The sequence below is a fragment of the Arachis stenosperma genome, chromosome 4 (assembly GCF_014773155.1).
Source record: "Arachis stenosperma cultivar V10309 chromosome 4, arast.V10309.gnm1.PFL2, whole genome shotgun sequence".
Lineage (NCBI taxonomy): Eukaryota > Viridiplantae > Streptophyta > Magnoliopsida > Fabales > Fabaceae > Arachis > Arachis stenosperma.
In genome coordinates, this window is record NC_080380.1 from 6,235,984 (window position 1) to 6,252,179 (window position 16,196).

Here is a 16,196-nt window from a genome sequence, read left to right on the forward strand (position 1 = left end):
AAAACCTTCAAGACCTAACAAGGCTTCTAATCAATAAGATGCACACTTTAGCAATTCCAAGGGAGGACGACTCAGGAGACTAGTACTCTCGGTTATAGATTGTAGGATTGTTTGGTGCAAAGTTTAAGTGTCGATTAGACTATACTCATGATCGTATTCATCATTGAATTCTAAATCGGCATGCTAAATTTCGTTCATCAGCAAGCTCGCAAACTTTCATAACACTTATTTAGGATGTCTTAACTTGTTTTTAGGCCATGGAACATAGAGACTATCCCAAGTGAGTTTAACTAGATATTTTCTGGTAATAAGTTAGAAGGCGGAGGTTTATGTTCCTGGTGTGCGTGGGGATGGACTAATTGGGTATTTAACGGCGTGCTATATTGATGATGAACTTGTGATATTAAGGATGGATGATGAGTTTTAAGACTTGGAAATGAATGTGTATGGCTAATGAGATGAGTATAAGCGGACTTGTGCTATGAGAAGTGACCTCTGAGATTGAATATGTGATTACGATATGCATTATTCTCCGTCGTAGAGGCTGTGGCAGTCTCCCGCCTACATTTGGATGTGAGGGTTGAAGCTGGGCTTCTCACTCATATTTATCGTTCAAGAGGAAGGTGGTAGAGCACTCTCCCTCGGAACGTTTCCCTCTGAAAGTAGAAGGTGGTAGGGCACTCATCCCTCGGAATTATTCCTCCTGAGCATGCGTTTTTCTCTGGTTGCATGGTGGTAGGGCACTATCTCTCGAAATCATGCGGCATCTAGAGAAAGGTGGTAGGGCACTTTCCCTCGGAACATTTCCCTCTGAAAGGAGAAGGTGGTAGGGCACTCATCCCTCATAATTATTCCTCCTGAGTATGCGCAACAGAGAGACTAATCCGGGAGTTGCCGTCTGAATTTTCTGTCAGGTTTGGCACTATAACCGATAAGTGATATCACGAGCCAATAGGACAGGCATTCATCATATGCATCTCTTAAGTGCTTGTTTGCTTTAATTACTTAAGTTTGCCTAATTGTGTAATATGCCTACTTGCTTCTTGAATTACTTGTTATATATGATTACTGTCTGTGTTTTACTTGCTTGCATTATCTGTGATTGTCTGGTGCTGAGGAGGTTAGGTAGGCGGTGGCGATGGGATCGCTTGGAGGGTAAGTTGGTGAAGGCTGTGGGATAGCGGTGACTAGTTTTAGTTAGAAATCCCTTATGTTTAGATAACCATATTTATAGTTTATGGTTTAAGTTATTTCTTTTGTTTTAAGCTTAAATATTCTGTATTGATGTGAAGTTCTAGGATTGCCTTTAGTGTTCCGGGGTCTTACATCTGACATTACTGGGTACTGTTACCATACTGAGAACCTCTGGTTCTCATTCCATACTTTGTTGTTGTTTTTCAGATGCAGGTCATAACCCACCTCGGTGAGTTGCGGACATGGTGACAAAGTGGAGTATGGTTTCTTCCTTGTTTATTTCTATTTTATTTTGCTGTAGTACTTTGTCTCACCTTTATGTTTTAGACTTTATGGCCTTAGAGACTTGATTTGAGAGATAAGTTGTATAAGTTGTTTAAACTTAAAAAATTCTTTGTATTTCAGTTTGATTAGCCGGCCTAAACTCCGCAGGCTGTATGTACTTCTCTTTTGGTATTTCATATATATATATACATATCTTGTTAATTTGATTATTACCTTATACATCCTGGAGCTATCTACAAGGTTTATATGTATTATGTCTTGTCCTGTTCGTACTTACGCATTTAGTTATCATGTGTGAACAATTCGCGTTTTGTATTTCCACTTTACGCGACTTTGAGCTTCATTCGTTCATCGAGCTTCTAGTTATATCTATTTTTGGATATATATTATATATTATAAGCTTTAAAACTTTGTTATTCTTTACTTTACTGCTAGAGGTAAAATTTAGAGTAACAGAGTGTTACAATGACCCTTCCTATTCCTTGTGCGTGTCTTGTAAAAACTTTTTTGTACTCATTTTTACCATAAATATAATCCTATCTTAGTTTAAAAAAAATAACTTAGTAAAGATATTGTCAATTAATTTTGTTTTTTAAATATACAACCACAAAATTATCATTTTTAAATTCAAGCCCATATCTTATCTTTCTTTAAATTTTGAATACGGGTTTGGTTTGAGCTTTAACCCTGTTTATGCACAAAAGTAGAAGAGAAGGTTAAAGTTATAAAACGTCATCGTTTTGGAGGCGCATAGTTGGGTTACTTGCGAAAGTGGCAATACGAAAGGTGTTTAGAGAACCACAAACATAACGTTCCGTGTTCCACTTAAACTCAAATCTTAGCTAACTAACATAAGCAACAAATCTTCAGCTAAAACCATAACTAAGACTTTTGTGGGGAAAACAAAAAATTCTAAAACCCTAATTTCAATTATATATCCTCTTTCATTATCCATCCCACTCCATCGCCTCTGTTTCGTTGAGAGAATAGAGACAACAAAAACAGAGGATCCTTTCGTGTTAGGTATGTAATCCTAATTCCTTGGTTTTCCTGAAAAAGCATTCAGTTTTTCTTCTTCTTGCTTCTTCTTCTTTTCGATTTGTTCGTGGAAGCTGTGGTTTCTGATGTTTCACTGTTTGAGAATTGCAGGCACCGCCAATTCTGTTTCCAGTTTCAGTATGGCCAAAATCTCCTTCAAGCTTCAACATCCTTTGGGTATTCTCTTTCTTTTTTTTCAATTAATTTATTCTTTTCCCAATATAGAAGGGGTTTGCTTTCTGTAATGATGATTATGTTGGCATGATTATTGTTCAATTCCACTATGCTAAACACAGCTTAATGTTTTTTATGCCTTTCAGAGAGAAGGCAAGGTGAAGCTTCTCGAATTCGAGAGAAGTATCCTGATAGAATACCTGTACGATTGCACTATGTATTCATTCCATGTTTTTGTTATTTTTTATATCTTGGAGTACTCTTATTCATACGTGAGAATTGGGTGCAGGTGATTGTGGAGAAAGCTGACAGAAGTGATATTCCGGAGATTGATAAGAAGAAGTAAGTGTTTTTATCATGTGTTATTTTTAACCCTTCTGATTGTATGGCTTGGAATATTAGTTTGCTGCCTGATTTTTTTTTTGTTCATTTATTATATGTACGATGGTTTTATGTAAATATTTGGAATGTCATAAAAAAATTGCATGTGCTGATGATGGCAATGAGTTTCATTATGTTATAGGAGTGTTGAAGAAGATTGAGTATGATATAGTTTTTGTTTGCTACTTGATAACATCATGCAAAATTGTATTGAACTTTTTGTAAGAGATTAACAAGTTACGTATCAGTTTGAGCATGCTTTGAATTTCAATGACCAAACCTTTTTTAATTTGCATATTTTATATTCGATCAATAGGATTATATCTATTTATGTTGATGGTTGATTAGAGTCTATGCACTAGAGGATTCTCAGTTGATTTTGTTGCAACTCTTGTGATGTTGTAGATACCTTGTCCCAGCTGATTTAACTGTCGGTCAATTTGTCTACGTTGTCCGCAAAAGAATGATGCTAGGTGCTGAGAAGGCTATTTTCGTTTTTGTCAATAACACACTACCTCCAACTGGTAAGTGTCATCACTCATTAACCCAAATGTTGTTTTTGTCCTTCGTGGAAGCGCTTCTGAACTGAGTCCCCTGTTGTTGCAGCTTCATTGATGTCTGCTATTTATGAGGAACATAAGGATCAGGATGGCTTTCTTTACATGACTTATAGTGGGGAGAACACCTTTGGATCTTGCTAAGCGAAATTTATGATGACATCTGTAAATAGTTTCTGCAAGATGTAAATTATTTGCAGCTAATCATCGGTACAAAGTCCTTTGAGTAATTTTTTTTGGTGGTATATTGAGCAATGTTATCTTATACCTTGATTATGTTTCATTATTTTAAATTATGAATTTCAATGGATGAATTTAGAATTGATTACTACACTTTCTTTTTAATTCTTAGTTGCATTGTTCGAGTAACATCATCCTCTTCTTGATGCTATAATTTGCACAAACACATTCTTGAGAGTTCCCAAATTTCCATTAGTGTTAATTAATCTTGAAGGAAGATTGATCTTTTTATTGTTATTTTTTCCCTGAGTAACAATGAAGTACACCATTAAGAATGTGTGCATCCAAAATTCCGGAGTTGTTAGGTCATTGGAGCTGTGTTCCCGTCTGACATTGTAATTTTTCGTGGCTTACTAGCTCTATCAAAGAACAATATAATGTGAGAACGAAAAGGATGATTTTTTATTAAATCTGAAACTCCTTTATAGGTTTGGGTATTTTCACAATTTAATAGTATCTGTTAACAGGAGCTATTATACACAGTGGCAAACTATACAGAAAAAACTCTTTATTTTGATCACCAATCATGTTGAGTTGCGCAAAGTATTGTGACTTACTAATACTAAAGAATGTCTTGATCCGGAAATTAAAATGTATGTCATTTAGGGTTCATTTATTTTTTATTCTAAAAAACTTATGATCCGTTTATAAAATTTATAGAAATATTTTTTTAGTAAAAGGTAAGGTTTTTTTCAGTAAAAACTAAAAACACTTGTCAGTTGGCACAAGCATCCTCAATCAATATTAATATGATTTTTGGTTTGGGTGCAAAACAAAATTGATATTTGCAAAGCAAAGCTGCTACCAGAAATTAGAAAGTATACTATGTCTAATGCTAATTTGTTGATCTCACTTTCATTTTCCTAATTTTTAGTAGATAACTTTTATCTTTATCACTGATACAATGTGATCAATAATTAAAGAAATTGAGAATAAATAGAACCATTTATTTTCGGAGCATATAAAATTTTCTCATGTACTACAAGTAGATTAGGAAGTGTAGGCAGTTGGGCACCCAGTGAAATAATCAAATAATAAAAACAAGAGTGGAGTGGGCATCCCAATTTATTTGGATGTAGTCTTTCTCTTGAGTTGGATCTTGATCCAATTGACACAAATTAAAGTGCCGCTTTTGATTTTGAGCACACCTATCATTGCAAATGCTTTGACTTTGGTGAAACCACCGCCACCCTTGGTAGATTTCTTGGTGTTGTTGGCGGTATCCATGTCATTTTGGGATCTGCTGCCAATGGCATCATCATTTTCCATAGCACCAATACCCCCAGCACCCCACACATCAGCCCAACTTTCACTTCCCATGTCTCCTAGTACCATCAGAATAATTTATTAAAAAATAAATTCGTTAACAAAATGTTTCTTTTTAGCTTATATTATTTAACGAATATTTTAAGAATACTTGTTAATGTTTTCAAACTAGAATGTTTTAATTGAAAAATTTTAAATTTTAAATGTATCTATTAAGTTAAAAAGTTTCAAAATCCACTCTCCTTAATTAACAAGTGTTATAGCTAAACAATAAAAAATAATAAAGATTTTTTTTTCTTTTGTCTAATGAACACGTTTAAAATACTGGTTAAAAATAATAGATTAAAAAAACTACCTTTTTTTTCACACTTTCGTTTTTTTTATTGATGTTCTGAAGGAATTATTAACCGAAAAAAAAGGGAAAAAAAAAGAATAGTGTTCATGTATATGGAAAATATTTTGGAAATGATACACTAAAAATATCGTGAAAGATGTTATATAAATGAATTGTAAAGTTCAAATAACATCTCTCTTTCAAGATGGAGGAGATAGAGGCTCAAATGCAGCAGAGCAAGTCTAGGGAGGTGAGTGGGAAAAGTTTAGGGGCCAGCAACTTTATTAAATTTTGGCCGGTATGTAACCAGTAAAGAAAAGTGAATCATTTGATGAAATCTCACACTAATCTCACACCATTAAAATCATCATTGAAAGCTATTTGATAACTACAAATCACAAAAGTTGCTGGTCCCTAGCACTCCTCGAGGTGAGTGATCGTATCCTATAGATGACTTTGGAACCCTTTATCTATTCCCAGGCTCAAATATATACATTACTAGTCTTAGCTTGAAATTTGTTGAAACTTGCAACTTTTCATATTTGCATGTCATAAATAATACTCAAATGTGTAAATTCTAAGACCATGTCAAGTTTTCAACGCTACTACCATAATTATTAGAAAGTCTTAACTCTTAAGAGTTGCTCATAATCATAGAGGAGACGTGAATAGTACCTTGTATGAGTCGGTGTTAGATGCGCTAGATTTGGGAAACTCTATAGGGAGGAGTTGTTAAAAGGAACAAAGTGATGCGGTGTTGGAAATGGCCTATTTTTTCCTGCTATTTGCTTTTTATTTCTTCAAAGTTATATTTATCTTGTAACAATTGAGTGGCCAACCCACCAATTTTATTATTTCTATCTAACCAAAGAAAACTTTGTTTGTAATTGAATTTTAAAATCCTCAACCTTGTCTCATTGTCGTGATACTTCGGCCAGCATTTTGTAAACTTGTCATAGTTGAATAGTTAGTCCAAAAGTATTTGTCGTCGTTCACTTAGATTGTATCAATGCATGGATTCTCCCTGCTCTTGTTGTATCTGCTACTTAGAATTAATATAATGTCATTTATTCCTTGTAATATCGTCATCTAGTAACATATATATGATTTCCGTTATTAGTCTTTATAAATTATGTTCCGATGCTATGTCTAGTAAAATAAAACCTAGAAATTGTATCTTTATTTCAACATATACTAGTCAGAAGGAAATTTTGGTCAAAGATCTGGTTACTCAAGACTTTAAAAAAGAAAAAGGAAATAAAGCCTCGTCCAAAACGAGGAGGAAAAGGAACGTAACGAAAGATCACAAGGAAGTAATGTTTACGTATAAGGGAGACTGAGTTGTGTATATATGAAAAGAAAATAAAGCTGTAAAGGCAAATGGAGCCTAATTCAAGTGAATGTAGTTGAATCATACTGTATGAAAATTGTTATAACCAACCCAACACTTACGCCTACTAAGCACGGACACTTTTTTTTATTGTCGTACACATCTTAGATACGATACACGTCGATATTCGTTCAATACACAGATTTTTTGTGTCCAACAATTGTATCTTAATAAAAAACACATCTAAATACATTAAGTATTAGTGTGTCCAATCTTATTTTTAACATGTATTGTTGAAATTAGTTTAAAAATAGTATATATTATTAATTATTAAAATAAAACATATTTTAAATATTTTATATAATTAAAAAATATTAAAAATAATTAAAAATTAATTTATACATTAATGTTAATAAAATATTAATATATCATTACAATTTATGTAAAAAATATTTTTTTATAAGAATTTTAATTCAGGTATCACATGTAAGTGTCATAATAGCTTAGGGCGTTATATTAAGCAGTCAAAAAGCACAATGGGTTGCCTCATCTTTAATCATTCTCCAAGACCATATGAAACATTTCTTTCTATTACTAGAAATTGTTGAATGACTTGTGAAAGGAACGCATGTTATTATTTTGGAATCACTGCACTAAACAAATTGAAGTGGACATTCTGGGTACAGAGCAGGGACTGAACGATTACCTAACAAACTAAATGCATGTACAGCAAATTTAGAGAGCACAAGCCACTTGTGATTCTCATTGCCACATTTTTTGGTGGGTACAAGAGTTTAGTTTTTTGGAATATTGACATTGAAAAGAAAAGAAAGTTACCACTTTGCCACTACATGACGATAGGAAGGGAATGCTATTAGAAACGATAAAGTTAAACTTGGCCATCGGTTCTACCACGAAAACCTTAATTCCCCTTTCCCTTTCAATTCCTAGCACCATACTCAAAAAGGCAATACAACGTCAACCACAGATAAAAAAAGAAAAAAAAATCTATCTATTACTAAGGTATTATGAACAGAAACCACGAAATAAGCAAAGAGATTCAGTTCTAACTTGTAAGTAATTACACTTTTTATCAATCAGTATTGATTAGAAATTGAATCTGACGGCCGTGACATATTAACTGCATACAGACACAAGTTTTAGCACCAAAACATAATCATTCCTTATTCATTATGTCACTTATGAATTATCTTCCTAGTCAGACTCCAAGTCAATATTTCTAATTTCTCAGTTACTTGGGCTTTCTCACAGGCTTGGGCTTCTTTCCTTTCCGTGATCTATCATCTACGTTACTAATCCACCTATACCCATCAGGTATAGCAAAAGGGTCTGAATCCAAATTCAAATCTAAAGCCACCGAAGAAGAAGATGATGAGGAGGATGAAAATGAAGACGACAAGGAAGAATACTCTCTTTCTGGTTTTCGCTGAGCATCATCATCGTCATCTTCACTGAACAAATGTGAAGGACTCGAGGATGGAGTATAGAATTGCTCGAAAGGTTTCAGCTCCATGAACTTGGTGAAAGTAATCACCACCTTCACCGTAGGGACCACCGGTATCGCAACCTGACCCCACACCAAAACAAGTCATTCATCCCTAGAAATAATTATTTAATTATTGAACAATAATGTGATTACAGGTTGTATTTGTAATTTTGTATTGTCAAATCACATGTTTAATCCATTGAGCGGACAAGGTCCAACACTCAGAAGTCAAATCCAGTCAGTTGTTACATCTAATAATATTTTCATATCATAGTCTATTATTTTCCAATTCCAAGCCTAACTGTTCTGTTTGTGGGACCCAACAAACCTAACCGTCAACCAACTAACCATCACAAGGGAGAGCGAGAGACGTTACCTTCACCGGGAAACTCCCCGCCGGGAGCTTTGTTGTGAGCAGCTCTCTGAGCCTCCTCACTGCTTTCACCTTGTTCGCCAGAATGTCCAGTAACGGCAGCAGCTCCTCTGTCTTCAACGGAAACTGCTCCGTCAGCCACACCGACGGCCGCAAGCTTTTCACATATTCCTTCTCCTTCGTCTGCACCGGCAAAGGCGCTGCCGTGTTTATGTTCGCCGATGACCTCCTTGGTGGCAGGGGTGCTGTCATGTTAACGTTCGCCGATGATCTCCTTGGTGGCTGAGGTGGCACCGCTTTAACGCTCGCCGATGACCTCCTTGAAGGCTGAGGGGCTGCCGAAGGAAGCACTACGTCCACACTTTTTCTTGCCATCAGAACACACTCCCTATCTTCCCTCACGAAACTGCTGTGTCTTCTCATGTCATTGTTCATACCAAAACTCGGATACTCCGCCACGAGAAAACCGTCGTCGTCTTCGTCCAGTTCCAACGGCAGCACTTTCTCGCTCGCTGTCGCGTCGGCTTCTCCAGTGACGGTGCCGCTGGTGGAAGCGGCCTTTCGTGACCGGAAACTGAAAACCACGTTGTGCACTTCGTAAACCCTAGCTTTCCACTCTCCAACTGTCTCCGTTTTCTCCTGCCGCCTCCAGTTCGTTCTTCCGACAAACTCCGCCTTCGTCACGTCCATTCCTGGACGGTAGACGCTTGTCTCGGAGCAGATCCCAGCGGCGTCTGAATAGCTCATAGGAGCTCCCGCGTGCTCGAACGCATCGAAGATTGTCCGATCGTCGCGGTTCAGCACGAGCAGTGAGCCGGAGGGGATTCGAAGCTCTGAATTGCTGTCGCCGAAGAAGAGAAAGCTCTGATCGGCGCGTTGGATTTTGAGGCCGTCGAATCCGGCGAGAGATGTATCAGCTCGGAGGTTCCCGTCACGCTTCCAGATTCGGTAGGTGTCCGACGGAGTGATCTTGCCGATAAATGGAATCACGGAACTCTCGAAGTGAAACGAGATCTCCATGTAGAAGTCTCGCATGCGACGGAGAGCGGTGACAAGACGCGGAAGCCGGCGGCGCCACTTCCCCCATGCAGAACGGTGGTGGAGGCGAACGAGGAGTTGCGCGATGTCAGAGGAGCGCCGGCACAGCGCCTCCTGGAGCGGGTTCCATCCGGCGGCGTTCTGGAGGGATGCGTCGGCGCCGGCGAGAGCCAAAGCGCGGACAGCGTGGTAGTCGTTGAGGCGGACGGCAAGGTGGAGAGGTGTTTCTCGTAGCGGGACGTCGCGGCGGTCGAGGACGGCGGAAATCTTTTCGAAAAGTAGTTCTTGAGAGAGTGCGTCGGAGTCGGTTTTGATTTGGTCCGGGTCGGGGAATGGGGGCAGCTCAGAGATGATTCTAGAAAGTGCGTTGTGGTCAGCCATAACGACGGCGTAGTGGGCGGGGCTGTGAGAATACTGCTCTGGCTTAATGACCTGAGACGACGTAGTTTCATGAGCGGCGTGCTTGGCCATCTTTGGAAATATTGCTTCTCTGAGAGGAAGATGTGTGGGTTGGTTTCGTAAGTTGGTGGGAGTGATCAGTGATGGATGAATGAGTACGTAATAACTGTTATGCTATGCAAAGGGAACAAGCTTGCTCCGTGGATTAAGCCATCCTCTGTTTTCTTGTGCCTTCCCTTCTAACTTCTCTTCTATTATTACCCTTCCCTGTTGCCATGTCACTTATCTTACTTTATTATTATAATAAAAATTAGGAGATGCATGCAGGGGGTAGTATATGAGCTGCATGTATGCAGTTAAGTATCAGTATGCTAAGGTTATATGAAAAGAAAATTAAGAAGCCAATAAGACAAGGTGTTGCGTTGGGCTAAGTTTTTTAGATATGATATTGGGGTGTGAGTTATGCTGAAATATGATGCTTATGGGTGATTTACACTGTTATGACGGTGTTGTTTTTTTGGAATTTTGGGGGAAGAAATTGGTGGCACCGATTTGAAGTAGGAGAAATCGGTACCACCAATTTGTGTGAGTGAGAGGTGAAATCGGTGGGACCGATTTGAGGAAGGGAAGGCTGTTGGGTATGAAATCGGTGCCACCGATTTGTTGGTGCTCTAATTTTATTTTAATCCGGGGTGCACCAATCGGAGCCACCGATTTGAATGTGCAGCGGTCGGTCCCTCCGATTTGCCCTTAGTCGACACAAAAAGCGGATGGTGGTAAAACAGAAGCTTCATTTCTTCCTCGTCCGCTAATGTTCATCCTCTTCTCCTCTCTTCTCTTCTCCTCTCTGATTCTTCTCTTTCATTTTTGTAAAAAAAATTTCTGTGAGGCTGAGAATAGATAGTGTTATGGATGATAGAGTTGTATTGAAGATTTATTATTATGGACAGATCTTATTACAAACATATGAGGGAGTTCAATTTGTGTGTGAAAATCCATTAGATGTTGTTATTCCGTTCACATTGTCATTTGAGGAGTTGAAAGGTGTGATTTGTGAGAAGATAGGCACGCAAAGATGTAGGAGAATATCGTGTATTTTGTACAGGTATCCTTTACCTGTGTTTGGCGGATTTGTTCAATTTCAGACCAAGTATGTGATGGACGAAGCGAGTATGCAGGAAATGTTTTCAATGTACATGGAAAATCGCCACCGAATATCGTGCATCGAGTTATATATTGAGTTTGAGCAATCTGAAGCGGACCGTAACATTGAATTGGAAGATTATAATAGTGAAAGCGAAGATGAATTTGAAAGTAACTATGAGATCGTCGGTCCAGGTGAGGACGAAGAAGCAGCTGTTGGCGCCATGAACGCAGATGTGGCGGAAGTTGCAAATGCACTAGCAAACCCGCATCCGTTTCAAGAGCCTTCTTTCATGCGGTCGTTGGATTTGGGGGCTATGCACGCACTGGAGTTTCCGCAATATATGAATCCAGGTGCGTAAACCTAGGTAGCTACGTGAATCTCTGAAGTAGCAGATCGATAAGTCAGATGAGTAATGTATGTGATATGTGACCAGGCATTTGTGAGCATAGCGTTTGATTTTTTTATTAATTAATAGTTCTTTGTTGTGGATGATATTTAATTGTTGTTTACGTAGATGGAATAGCGAAAAATAAGACTATAACGATCTTACCTAGTAAAGTATGTTTATTAATTGAGTTGTAATGAAGGACTTCTTACTGAGTACATAATGAAGCATTTATTACTTTTGATGTATGTAGCCCCTCCTGTTGTGGCGGATGGTGAATTCACAGTGGGGATGGAATTCAGCTCAAGGGAGGCAGTAATCAAGGCAATGAAAGATTATACCATCCGGAGAGGTGTGGACTATCGGGTATATGAGTCGGAACCGACGACATTCTATGCCAAATGTATAGAATATGGGAATGGTTGTGACTGGTTGATCAGGGTAACCAAAATGTAGAAGAAGTACTGTTGGGAGATAAGGAGGTACAATGGAAGTCATACTTATACTAGGTCTACTATTTCTCAAGACCATTCGAAGCTGGATTCCAAGACAGTTGCAGAAGCAATAAAGCCGTTGGTAGAGGTTGACCCGTCTATAAAGGTGAAATCAGTAATTGCTGATATCCAGTCAAAGTTTAACTACACCATCAGTTATCGCAAGGCTTGGTTAGCAAAGCAGCAGGCGGTCGAATCAATTTTTGGAAGTTGGGAAGCATCGTATGAAGCTTTGCTGATATGGTTTGAGGCCATGTGCCACAAAGAGCCAGGAGCAGTGGTTCACTTTGAAACAATGCCAGCTTACCAGGGGGATGATTTGGTTCCTGATATACGTGTTCTACATAGAGTCTTCTGGAGTTATTACCCATGTATAAGGGCCTTCAGACACTGCAAGCCAGTGGTGCAGGTGGACGGGACTCATTTGTATGGAAAATACAAGGGTTGTTTATTGGTTGCAGTGTCACAAGATGGTAATAACAACATCGTGCCTATTGCATTTGCCATAGTGGAGGGAGAGACTTCTGATGCATGGCACTTTTTTCTGAGCAACCTGCGTCAACATGTGGTGACCCGTGATGGTGTCGGACTAATCTCCGATCGACACGATTCGATTAGGTCAGCTATTGAACGAAGTAATGAGGCGTGATCTCCTCCAAGAACTTTCCATATGATTATTATTATTGTTATTATTATTATTATTCATATAAAAAAATAGCATACTAATTTTTTATTATTATTATTATTATTATTATTATTATTATTATTATTCAAACAGCATACATACTAATTTCTCTATTATTATGATTATTATTATTGTTATTATTATTATTATTTATATAAAAAAACAGCATACTAATTTATTATTATTATTATTATTATTATTATTAATATTATTATTATTATTATTATTCAAACAGCATACATACTAATTTTTCTATTATTATGATTATTATTATTGTTATTATTATTATTATTTATATAAAAAAACAGCATACTAATTTTTTATTATTATTATTATTATTATTATTATTATTATTATTATTATTATTCAAATAGCATACATACTAATTTTTCTATTATTATTATTATTATTTATTATTATTATTTATATAAACCAAACAACATACTAATTTTTTATTATTATTATTATTCAAACAGTATATATACTAATTTTATTATTAATCATAAGAATTAACGATCAATAAAATAATTAATAAAATTTTCATTATTAATCGTAATAATTAATTAAATTCGATTACTAATACTGATAATAACAACAACAATATATCAATATCTCCCTATTCTAATTTAATATGTACAGATCTTACTTTTTTTTTTCTTTCATGTATTATTTTTTTAAACATTTCTTTTTTCTTTTTTTTAAATAATATACATTACCCAACCCAGGGCTTCATCTTCATCACCAGTACAAACAAACAAACATTCATCTCCATACATACATACATACAAGGTTTATTCCTATTTTTATTTCTATTTCTAACCACCTAATAATAAAATACATACATATATGTTTAATTTCTAATTTCTACTTAGTGTCATTATAATATATACTGTTAATAAAATTTAAAATTATCACTATTATTATTATTAAATAAAATTATTAAAAAAAACTTACATGATTTGGATCTCCAAGATAATTAACAATATGAAGCTCCGGTTGATTTACTTCCTTGGTTTTCTTTTTTTTTGGCATTTTTATTTAATTTTTCTGCTGAGATATGGTGGTCCAACAATGGTGAAGTAGTGGGATTGAGAGTAAGTAGAAAGGGAAAGTTGAGAGTGAAAGAAAGAGTGTTAGAGAGTGAAAGAAATAGGGGTATCCGGTGGGTGAAATACAGATAAGGGGTCACGGGCCACCCAGGAGCCAGCTGCATGCGCGACGTGTGGCAAGGGGTCACCAATCGGTGCCACCGATTTCAGCACCTCCCCTTCCTGAAAATCGGTCCCACCGATTTCCTTCCCCCCCCATCGGTGCCACCGATTTCTTTAACAACGCCGTCACATCTCCGTCAAACACCCCAAACCCCCATAAAGTTGAATAACACCTACACCTTCCCCATATCAAAATTAAAAAACTCGTTGCGGAGTGATCTACTGACAAAAGGCTGCTTCTTCCACTTTGGAGTTAGGACCATGTCTCTTTTAATATCAAATATTTTTATAAAAATATAATATGGCAGTATTACATTTCTTTTGTGACGTTGCTGTTTCCCCAATCCAATATATCTTTTTTAAACAATGCAATTAAATAAAAAAAATCAGATTAGTCCTTGAATAACTAGATTAGATGGAGATAGACCTAAACAAAATCCACATTTGCAGGTATCTAAAAAAGTGTTTTCAAACTTTAAGCTATTCACATAGATAGTATTAAGCTATTTCGTTCCATATACTTGCCATAATACTTGAATAGTTGGTCTCTTATAATATGGAAAGAAAGTTAAATAAAGATATATAAAGAGAGATGTTAAAGAGCTATTAAAATTTATTGTTTTAATTATTAATTTAATTTTTTTAGTTTAATAATCAAACAACATATTTTATCTTATACTTTTAAATATCAATAGCTAACACTAATTAAAAATAATAAATTCTAATAATTCTCTAATTTTTTCATACGTAAATAAAAGAGCATTTCACTGTTGGTCTAAAGTTGAGATTGAAAGTCACAAAGCATAGACCAGTCCAGAAGGTGTAACGTTCAATTTATTTATTTTTTTTCTCCTAATTACCATTGTATACACACTGTTGGGTCGAGGAAATTGGGACCATATTTGATGCCAATGTCCCCATCTAGGCAACACAATCGCCAATATTTGCCAATTATCGAAAGAGACTAATGCTAAGCGAACCTTCAACCTTACACACAGTTATTTTATGGATAAAAACGTAACACATATATCATATTTAAACATACTACTTATAATAGTAAAACTGATTTCATGAACTTATCATGTCCAACATACATTCGATCAAATTCATTGTGAATGTATTCAACAATTTTCTTTGGCTTACAACAGCAGCAAATTTCCATGAAGTCAAACTACAGGAATCTTAAGAGATGCATCTTACAAGTAGAGTTCATCTTTTATGTACGTTGCCCATTGGTCCCCTAGAAAACTGCTACGTGAAAAGAAAACAGCTTTATTAGCTTTTGTTTCTGTTTTTTTTCTTTTTTAGAAAATTAAAACTTGACTTATTCATTTTTTTTTATCTTTACTTTGGTTAATTGGGGAGAGAGAAAGACAAAAACCATAGGAATCAAAATGACAGCCCTAAATGAATCCCTACCTAGCTTTTCTGTACAAGTTCTATGACTTTTTACTGAAACTTGCTTGAATGCTTTTCTTTCTCGTTATGGGATTTAACAGTAATGATCATTTGTTCGCTTTTTATTTTTAATCTGAAAAAGAGTGTAGGGTGATACAACATTATGGAGAACAGGGTGTTTTCCCTGCATGTGGTGTCAGGAAACTGAAATCGGACGGAAGGATTTAGAGCAAAGAATTCTGACGGTCCAATTAGAGGATATCTACAAAAAAAATATTTTTTTAATAAAACTCGGAGGTTCCGTTTTAATTTTAGGGAAAAAAAACAAAATGTGTAAACGGAGGGTCTGATTTGATTTTTAAAAAATAAACAAATAGTCTAAAACAGAGGGTTCGTTTTGTTTTTAAGAAAAAAAAAACAAAACTAATCAGACAGTCCGATTAGTGGTCAACAAATTTTTTAACAAAATATTCGAATAGTTCGATTTCTCTCTGTCATTGTTCAAAAAAACCTGTTCCACACATGTGTCTAATACCTGTATACACGTTCCTTCAATATCGAGAAAAATTAGCCTCATTTGTTCCTTGAAATGATTAAATGAATTAATTTGTTTTCTGATATTTTAAAATGATCAATTAAATAGCTCATTTTAAACGATGTATACAGTTAAATACTATTTTGATATGGTAACAATTATTTAATATAGTTACTTTTTAATTATATTCAATATGGTATTCAAAATTGATCAAAATTAGTAGAC

At 35.9% G+C, this 16,196-nt stretch overlaps 3 protein-coding genes across 4 annotated transcripts; 2 read left to right on the forward strand and 1 right to left on the reverse strand.

Annotated features, from left to right (window-relative positions):
* The first annotated feature begins 2,289 nt into the window (after positions 1-2,289).
* LOC130975402 (autophagy-related protein 8C-like) lies at positions 2,290-3,962 on the forward strand. Of its 2 annotated transcripts, XM_057900203.1 has the most exons (6): positions 2,290-2,502; positions 2,629-2,694; positions 2,838-2,893; positions 2,981-3,033; positions 3,478-3,596; positions 3,679-3,962. In XM_057900203.1, the coding sequence occupies exons 2-6, from the start codon at positions 2,658-2,660 to the stop codon at positions 3,771-3,773; spliced, it is 360 nt and encodes a 119-aa protein (XP_057756186.1). In that variant the 5' UTR covers positions 2,290-2,502; positions 2,629-2,657; the 3' UTR covers positions 3,774-3,962. The 2 variants fall into 2 exon arrangements, with proteins under 2 accessions (XP_057756186.1, XP_057756185.1); XM_057900202.1 differs by having other exon boundaries at positions 2,838-3,033.
* Positions 3,963-7,720: 3,758 nt separating this feature from the next.
* Positions 7,721-10,234, reverse strand: LOC130976504 (uncharacterized). Its single transcript, XM_057901383.1, has 2 exons — positions 8,683-10,234; positions 7,721-8,387 (listed from the first exon to the last, which is right to left on the reverse strand). The coding sequence occupies exons 1-2, from the start codon at positions 10,186-10,188 to the stop codon at positions 8,052-8,054; spliced, it is 1,842 nt and encodes a 613-aa protein (XP_057757366.1). The 5' UTR covers positions 10,189-10,234; the 3' UTR covers positions 7,721-8,051.
* Positions 10,235-11,024: 790 nt separating this feature from the next.
* On the forward strand, positions 11,025-12,791 carry LOC130974475 (uncharacterized). Its single transcript, XM_057899354.1, has 3 exons — positions 11,025-11,613; positions 11,902-12,014; positions 12,105-12,791. Exons 1-3 carry the CDS (start codon positions 11,025-11,027, stop codon positions 12,789-12,791), a joined length of 1,389 nt encoding a protein of 462 aa, XP_057755337.1.
* Positions 12,792-16,196: the final 3,405 nt, after the last annotated feature.

Bases quoted from the DNA above. Each gene is read 5' to 3' on its own strand.
- LOC130975402 (XM_057900202.1), top strand. From the start codon at position 2,658: ATGGCCAAAATCTCCTTCAAGCTTCAACATCCTTTGG. The intron at 2,695-2,837 runs GTATTCTCTTTC...TATGCCTTTCAG, and splicing joins CAAGCTTCAACATCCTTTGG to AGAGAAGGCAAGGTGAAGCT. The intron at 3,034-3,477 runs GTAAGTGTTTTT...GTGATGTTGTAG, and splicing joins CCGGAGATTGATAAGAAGAA to ATACCTTGTCCCAGCTGATT.
- LOC130976504 (XM_057901383.1), bottom strand. From the start codon at position 10,188: ATGGCCAAGCACGCCGCTCATGAAACTACGTCGTCTCAGGTCATTAAG. The intron at 8,388-8,682 runs GTAACGTCTCTC...GTGTGGGGTCAG, and splicing joins CGGGGAGTTTCCCGGTGAAG to GTTGCGATACCGGTGGTCCC.
- LOC130974475 (XM_057899354.1), top strand. From the start codon at position 11,025: ATGGATGATAGAGTTGTATTGAAGATTTATTATTATGGACAGATCTTA. The intron at 11,614-11,901 runs GTGCGTAAACCT...TGATGTATGTAG, and splicing joins TCCGCAATATATGAATCCAG to CCCCTCCTGTTGTGGCGGAT. The intron at 12,015-12,104 runs GTATATGAGTCG...ACCAAAATGTAG, and splicing joins GGAGAGGTGTGGACTATCGG to AAGAAGTACTGTTGGGAGAT.